At 36.8% G+C, this 8,516-nt stretch overlaps 1 protein-coding gene across 1 annotated transcript in view; it reads left to right on the top strand.

The window, feature by feature from the left end:
* Positions 1 to 2,324: 2,324 nt before the first annotated feature.
* LOC102000604 (leukocyte immunoglobulin-like receptor subfamily A member 6) overlaps positions 2,325 to 8,516 on the top strand; it is a 57,981-nt gene continuing 51,789 nt past the window's right edge. Inside the window, exons 1-4 of the mRNA XM_026778483.1 lie at positions 2,325 to 2,524; positions 2,729 to 3,013; positions 3,153 to 3,455; positions 5,029 to 5,163. Of these exons, the coding sequence (XP_026634284.1) occupies positions 2,497 to 2,524; positions 2,729 to 3,013; positions 3,153 to 3,455; positions 5,029 to 5,163 (751 nt within the window). The 5' untranslated portion in view covers positions 2,325 to 2,496. The remainder of the gene's footprint in view (positions 2,525 to 2,728; positions 3,014 to 3,152; positions 3,456 to 5,028; positions 5,164 to 8,516) is intronic.

Raw genomic sequence — 8,516 nt, 5'->3', positions numbered from 1 at the left:
AGAGAGTTTTCATGATGAGGTTCAACATAGCTCTGTGTTAAAGAACATCTATTAATATTGCAGAAGATTCAAGTTCAGTTATAATCATCTTGCCTGTCTTTAATGCCAGTTTAAGAATATCAAACATTTCTGACATCTTAGAATACCTTTACCCACAGAACACACACAAAGAAACACACACAGAGATGAACAAAAGTGTGTGTGTGTGTGTGTGTGTATGAGTATGAAAAATAAAATAAATCTTTAAAAAGATACATAAACTCAGGAATGTGTTCTTAAGTATGTAGTATGACCTAGAACATAGAAGGCAATTAAAGATTACCTATTTCAAATACATCTTGATTGTCCAATACAAATGCTTATAGACACAAAACTTGTTTTCCAAGAAGATGATAGTTATAAGAATAATTCTCAACCAGACTTATGACTTAAATCAGAACAAATGAAAATTCTAATGATCAAGAAGAAATGTAATTGGAAGGAAGATTGGCTTGGAAAGTTTCAGGAGGTGTTGAAAGAAGAGAGACTGGGACAGAGATCTGATCACCAAACTACACAAATAACTCAAAAAATTTGTCATCAAATGAACAAATAATCCAATAAAAATGGAGTACAGACATAAACAGAGAACTCTCAACAGAGGAATCTAAAATGGCTGAAAGACACTTAAGGAAACTTTCAACATTCATAGTCATCAGAGAAATGCAAATCAAAACAACTATGAGATGCCATCTTACACCTGTAAGAATGGCCAAGATCAAAACCACTGATGACAACTTATTCTGTAGAGTTTGCGGGGTAAAGGGAACACTTCTGCATTGCTGGTGGGAGTGCAAGCTGGTATAGCCCCTTTGGATGTCAGTGTGGCAATTTCTCAGAAAATTAGGAGACAACCTTCATTAAGACCCAACAATACCACTTTTGGATATATATCTAAAGAATGCTCAACTGTGCCACAAGAACATGTGCTCAACTATGTTCATAGCAGCTTTGTTTGTCATAGCCAGAACCTGGAAACAACCTAATTGTCCTTCGACCAAAGAATGGATATGGAAAATGAGGTCCATTTACACAATGGAATACTACACAGCAAAAAAATAATGACATCTTGAATTTTGCAGGAAAAATAGATGAAGCTAGAAAACATCATTTTTAGTGAGGTAACCCAGACATAGAAACACAATTATCACATGTACTAGCTCATGGGTGGGTTTTAAGCATAAAACAAAGAAAACCAGCTCACATATCACAATCTCTGAAAACTTTGACAATGATGAGGACCCTCAGAGAGACATACATAGATCTAATCTACATGGGAAGTAGAAAAATACAAGATATCCTAAGTAAATTGGGAGCATAGGGACCTTGGGAAAGGGTTGAAGGGGAGGGGAGAGGCAGGTAGGGGAGCAGAGAAAAATGTAGAGCTCAATAAAAATAAATTAAAAAAGAAAAAGAAAACAGTCACCAAAGTTGAAATGGGAAATTAAAAATTCCTCTTCCAAGCATAATAATAGAACCAAAGTGTCTAAATATTATGTCAAGAGTCAGAACTTATTACCTCTGGTGCCAGAGAGTAATTAAGTATCTAAGAGGAGGACTTAAGTCAGATGGTAACCGCACAATATAACATCTTGATAATACAAACAAAAGAGTCAGTCTCACAGTCTTGATAATATAAACAAGTAGGCAAAAGAGTCAGTCTCACAGAAACAAATAGGAAGAAATAGAATTGGAAAATGCTCGTCCTTGGCTGCAGTAAATCAGAACATTGTGACGAAAGATGTGAAAGTCCATAGGAGCTGAGGGAGGAAAGAGAGCAGAATCTGCTTCTAAGCCTGCAATAAGGAATATTTGACTTGAGGCTATGGAGCCACCTTGAGTTTATAGCCTCACACTGCAATATCATAAATAAGTCTTTTCTTAGAACACTGTGCTGAAATTGACCAACATCACTTTTGAACATTTGGGGGTCTGAAATTCTTTCTCTTTGCAATTGTTTTTCTTTGTAAAATGACATGCTGTGACATGTGAATGTTCATTCCCTGGCTTAGAAAACACACAGGACAGGGGGAAATCTGTGAAGAATAGAGAAAAACTCAGGTTTTTTTAGAAAGACTTTTCAGGGACCTAGGTATTTGACCAAATGCCTGCGCTGGGGTAATAGAGAAGTTCCCCTTCTGGTGATAGTAATGATGTGGCAAACTCATGACAGGAAGCATCTGCCCTCAGAATGAAAACAGCTTGTCTGATGGTTCTACAGAACCTGGCCAGACAGCCCAGGAGCACAAGCAAGAAATATAACAAGACTCACTATGACCCCGATGCTCAGAATGCTGTTGTGCCTTGGTGAGATATGAAGAGGGAGAGCAGACATTCAAGTCTGTAAGGAACCCTACTCCAAAGCCAAATCTGTTTTCATATGGAGAGACAGGGGGATTCAGCCCAACTCTCAGATTAAATAAAACACTCAAAGAGAATTTTCTTCCAGGTCTGAGTATGGGACACAAGACTGCAGTGCTGGCAGGTGAGTGTCTTCATCCATTCCAAGATTTTATTCCTCATTCTAAAGACCAGAAATTACTTTTTCTGATATCTGAATCAACTCTTTGTGATGTGCGTAAAGAAAAGAGTATGTGGATAATGCTGTAATTTTTGTGAATGCTCTTTATTAAAACCTGGGGTCTGAGCAGGAGAATGTACTGGGACTCAACCTTTGATTTTCTTGCAGGAATTCTCCAAAAGCCCACCATCTGGGCCGAGCCGGGCCTTGTGATTGCTCAACATATGCCTGTGATTATTTGGTGTCAGGGGTCCTGGGAGGCCCAGGAGTACTATATGCATAAAGAGGGAAGCATAGATCCTTGGGACAGACAGTACCCTCTGGAACAGAAGAACAAAGCTAAGTTCCACATTGACAAAATGTCAAAGGACTTTTCAGGGATATACAAGTGTTACTATAAGAGTCCTGCTGGCTTGTCAGAGCACAGTGACACCCTTGTGCTGGTACTAACAGGTGAGTGGAGACTAAGGGGTGCCATCAAATCTCTTGCCTCAGGAGTTCAACTCTCCAGGGGAGCTTCTCTCAGAGACCAAACCTGCAGGGCAATGTAGGTAGCTTGAATTCATTTCATACATTGCCCCTTGTATTCTAGGAGCCTATGATGAACCAAGCCTGTATGTCTGGCCCAGCCCTGCTGTAACTTCAGGAGAGTGCATAACCATGCAGTGTATCTCATCTCTGGGATTTGACAGATTCATTCTGATCCAGGAAGGAAAACATAACCTCTCATTGACCCTGGACTCACAGCAACTAACCAACATGCTATTTCAGGCTCATTTTGTTCTGGGCTCTATGACTGCTAACCACAATGGGACATTCAGATGCTATGGCTGTTTTATGAATAATACTCAGATGTGGTCAACATCAAGTAATCCCCTTGATATTCAAGTTTCAGGTAAGGACCCTAACCCAGCCTTTCTTAAGATAAGTGGTAACTCAGATATCTTCTCTAAGGAGAGCTCTGGCCTAGAATAAGAGTCAGAAAACCCAAAGTAAGAAAACTCGTAAGTCCAAAAGTCTTTCACCTCTCATAGAAAAAATAGCATTCCCTTGATGCAGGTGCTCCCCTCCATGGCTCACTGAAATTTAGAAAATTCAGGAAAGTTTAAGGGGAATACACATTTGATAAAGTGACAAGGCATTGTCTCTGTACTAGTTATGCTTATATTTTCATGATAAAACACCATATTCTGAAAGAACTTGTAAAGGATAGAGTTTATTCCATCTGGTAGCTTACAGGCAGGCACAAGACAAGGAAAGAGAGATCTGGTCAGTCATCCTCATCAACTTAGACCATGAAATCCAATATGGGCTGCCTATGCATGCTTCAACAATTCCGTGGCATAAGTTTTATTCCTTTTTCACTCAAGACAGGAACTGAAATAGAGGCCATAGAAGAGCCCTGCTTACAGGCTTACCCTGGAGTGGCTTGTTCTTACGATCTAGGTCCAACTACCCAAAGTTAGAACCACACACAATGGACTGGGCCCTCCGATATCAATTATCAATCAATCAGAAAAATTCCCCAACAAACTTGCTGACTGGCTAATATAATGAAGGCATTTTTTTCCATTAAAGTGTGTCTTCCCTGATGACTCTAGCTTGTATCAAGTTAGCAAAACCTAATGAGAACAGTCTGGAGTGGTTCTTCACTCTCCTCTTAACTTCATTTCCTAAAAGTTATTGATCCAGTATCACAGAAACACCTTGTCACAAAAAGTTCATGGTAAACAGAGTGCACTTACCTGATCAAGAAATTCTGAATCCTTCAGAATCTCAATTATCCCTTTATATTCAGTTATAAAGTTAGCCATGTCTGGGTGTGGTTAAACTGTGATCTTGATGGATATCCAAGAACACAGAGGCACAAAATTTAATCTGCAAGAGGGTGATAGTCAGTTAGAAGTGCCTAAGGTTAAAATTGAGATAGAAACTGACAGCCATAATCAAGGGCTTGGAACTCTTCATGCAATACTTCCAGAACCCAAGGACCAGTTTCCCAACCCCACTGAGAATGGTAACAGAGGGATTTCCTGGAAAGTGGATACAACATAATGTGATATAATTATGAGTTGGTAAAACCTCTGCTGAAATTGGGAAAGTGGACTTGATCCTCACTTAGAAGAAGCAGAAAACATTTTAACTGGATCTGCAGGGTAAGATGCCATAAGAATAACATGTATTTATGAAAAAAATAAAAATTATCAAAGCACAAGGAGCCAAGAGAACTGCCTCAACTCTTTTTAGCCCTTTATATAATATACCCAAACTATTTGCTTCTCTGGGGAAGCTCAGGCCATGAGAACATCAAAAAGAGTGAACACGTAAGAATCAGGTGAGATGGAAAACTCTATATTAGAGATAGACACAAAGGTTGTAGTTCTTTCAAGGAGATGGGGCACTGAGTGCATAATCATTTATTCTGAGAAGTTTTGGTGTGACCTGACTTCTTTGACCTCTTTCTGCAGAATCCTCAGCATTACAGCATGAAGGTCACACAATTGCAAACTTCATCCAGATGGTTGTGGCTGCCTTGGCCCTAGTGACTCTAGTGGTTCTTCTGTTAGAGGCTTGGCACAGCAAGAGAGTTGAAAAACATGTAACCAGGAGATAAACAAAAACATCCATCAGGTTGTGCAGACCATGGGAAATAAATCTTGTTTCCCATACAAGAAAGTAATTATTGTAAAGAAAGCTGGATATACATTAAGCTATCATACTCTTAGATGGTCCAGAAAACAAATATGTAGTATAGAAGTTTCTTCTGAATGCTGGAAGGAAGAAAAGCAGAGGAAGAGAGACACAATGGAGGCGTCAGGGACAGATGTGCTGAATCTTTCCCAGTAAGTCACTGCCACGTGGTGAGACACAGATTAATTGAAATGGGTTAAACTGAGATGGAAGAATTAGCCGATAAAAAGTTAGAGCTAATGTGACAAGCAGTGTTTTAATTAATACAGTTTCTGTGTGGTTATTTCAGGGCTAGGCTAGCTGGGTGGGCAGGATAAACAAGCAGGCCCTCCACCAATAAATGTGTTCTGGATGTAGGAAACACTGGGGCACGTTTTCAAGACCACTTTGGCTTCTCTTTGTACTCCTTTCTCCACAATTCATCATGGATATATGTTCACTTCTTCCACTTCTTATCTTACTTCCATACCTCATGCATGTGTTGGGCCCAATTTTCCCTCTCTTTCAAATAACCTTTTTCTTTACATAGACAGATCAATGTTGTTCACAATGAGAATTTACCTTTCCTACTGAGAAAAGAGAAAATAAGCCAACTGTTCTACATCTGGCCTTTGCTAATTGCCTTATATACTCACTCACAGTCACTATCATAACTCCAAGATAAGGTAACATGTGTGGACAACAGGAGTTACATGAAGTTGATATTTTTCTTGTAATTTGATACCTCACTGTTGATTGATGTTTAACACAAAGGAATTGTCTGGTATATGGCCTTACTGTACCAGGATTCATTAATTATGAATATTAACTTTTACCTTACATTTAAAAATATGGTTTCTTTTAAAAGAATATTTTGTTAATTCTTTGATAACCTCATACAATATATTTTGATTATATTCATATATTCTCCCCAGCTCCTCAACATTTGGCCCTCACCTGCATTCATTCTGAGATAACTTCTGAGAAGATAATCAATTTGTCTGAAATGACATCTCTATTCCTTTGTTGACATTTGTTTATTCTTTAACAACCTCTCTTTTTCTTTTTTTCAAATTAAGCATACATTGTATTTTCTTTAGTTCTCTGATTGTGTTAGCTAAAATTTCAAGTGCTGTACTTAACATGATGAACAGAAGGGACACACTGCATTCTAAATCAACATCAGGGGACTTTTCTGACTTTATCTATTAAATATGTTGCCTAAAACTTATTCAAATATGAGCTCATTAAAAAGATGATATTCCACATTCTATGAGAATTTGGAAGAAATGGCAATATCATAATTAAAAATATTGCTTCTTCCATGATCTCTGCATTTGTTGCTTTCACAATAATGTTGTGATATATGACAGTGATGGTTTTTCAAATGTTGAACAAATGTCAGAATACCTTACTATATATTCATTGTGTTGAATTCTGTTTACATATCACTGAATACTATTTTATTACACATTGATTGTGCATTATTGAGTTCTAAGAGAAGACAATATCAAAATTCACTATGAGACAGTGTTTTCATACTGCACATGTCATAGGGAAAAACAGCATGACCACAATTTTAGTACAGAACTTATGGAACTACCTCCACATGTGTGATCTGTTGCTAGTGAGATATCATTTTGAAGTTGATAAATATGTATAAAATATAGAGGAATTTAAAATTTTTATTGTTCACCATTTCATGCATCGATAAGATGCATTTAATCAGTTATGCATACCATTTCTTTGCATTCCATTTCTGCATCAATAGAAACATTTTTCTTAAGAAGCTCTCTCCTTAAGGTCCAGGATTTGTGTGTGATCCACTGAATAAGAGCCAACTGCCTAAGCACAGGAAGTAGATTATTTAGTGGAGCAAGTAGAAGTCATCTGTGGCTACGGAACTGAAGAAAAGGACAGACTCTCTCACATGGATTAATAATTGTCTCTGTAGGGGTGCATTTTACATTGATGATATTTGTTTCCTTTTCTTTAAGATATAGATACTCATTTCATTTTTTGTAAAATGTATTTAGGTGTTTAACTAAAGAAACTCATTTTAAGAAGACACAGTCCTGGGTGAAATTAAGACTAGTTTTAGATAGAAGATAAAAAATAGCACTTTCTAAATTTAAAGGTAAATTCTTGTTATTTTTGCAATTTTTTATTTTAACAGCACTTCTTTGTAGGATCAAAACATGATTTTTTTGCTTTGTAATTAGTTTAGAATAAAGTGACTTTCCTCATTTAAGAATTTAAAATAAAGTATAAATATGTCATTTCTCCTCTCCATCACCTCCTGACTGAACTTCCCTTAGCCCCATCCTCACTGTCCACTCCCACATCCAGGGCCTTCTCCTTGCTATTTATTTGCTGTTATATATACATAGAATCCTCAAATGAATGAGACCATCTGAGTCTGCTCATTTCTGTTTGTGTGTATAATTTTCCAGGGATTATTAATTGGTATTTTCCACTTTAGATATTTTGTTTGATGCATGGCATTAATTACCATTTTTTGCTTTGATAGAATATCCATTAATGTAAACTATATTAGATATTAAGCTTTCATATTTTCAAGGTTGGTTCATAGGCCAATGAAAAAAAAGTGTTCATTCTAAGAGAATAAAGGCATTTGCCTTGCTTGGCTTTCAGGACAGTGTTGGAGTCAATTGTGTATTAGTCAGGAAGTCCTAGATTCATTTACCACATCCACCTGCTCCTCACTACACTCCTTCTCAATCCCAAACTCACAGCCTCCTCTTCATTAATGATTGTTGTTGCATATACATATAAACCAACATATTATTTAAATTATTGAATACAACCGTCTGTATCCATTCATTGATATCTGTGGATATAAGATTTAGGGCTGAGCATGTGGTATTTTGCACATTTGATATTTTGTTTGGTGCATTAATTTCATTGTTGTTTTTACTTTGAGTGAGTGGAATATCCATTAATGTAAATTGTGTTAATAGCTATGCTTGATATTTTCAAGGCTTACTTGTTATCTAATAAGAAAATAAAACTTTTCATACTAACACAATAAAGAATTTTGTCTGGTTTGACAGAAAAGTTCTGAGTTCTACTGTGTGTTAGTTAGGTTTTTCTAAAGTAACAGAACATACAGAATGGATCTCTCTAATATATATATATGCATATATATATATATATATATGCATATATATAGGCTTACTTGTTATCTAATAAGAAAATAAAACTTTTCATACTAACACAATAAAGAATTTTGTCTGGTTTGACAGAAAAGTTCTGAGTTCTACTG

This window comes from Microtus ochrogaster, unplaced genomic scaffold (assembly GCF_000317375.1).
Source record: "Microtus ochrogaster isolate Prairie Vole_2 unplaced genomic scaffold, MicOch1.0 UNK181, whole genome shotgun sequence".
Classification (NCBI taxonomy): domain Eukaryota; kingdom Metazoa; phylum Chordata; class Mammalia; order Rodentia; family Cricetidae; genus Microtus; species Microtus ochrogaster.
Note: the sequence above shows the minus strand (reverse complement) of the source record. Positions and strands in the feature narration are given on the sequence as shown.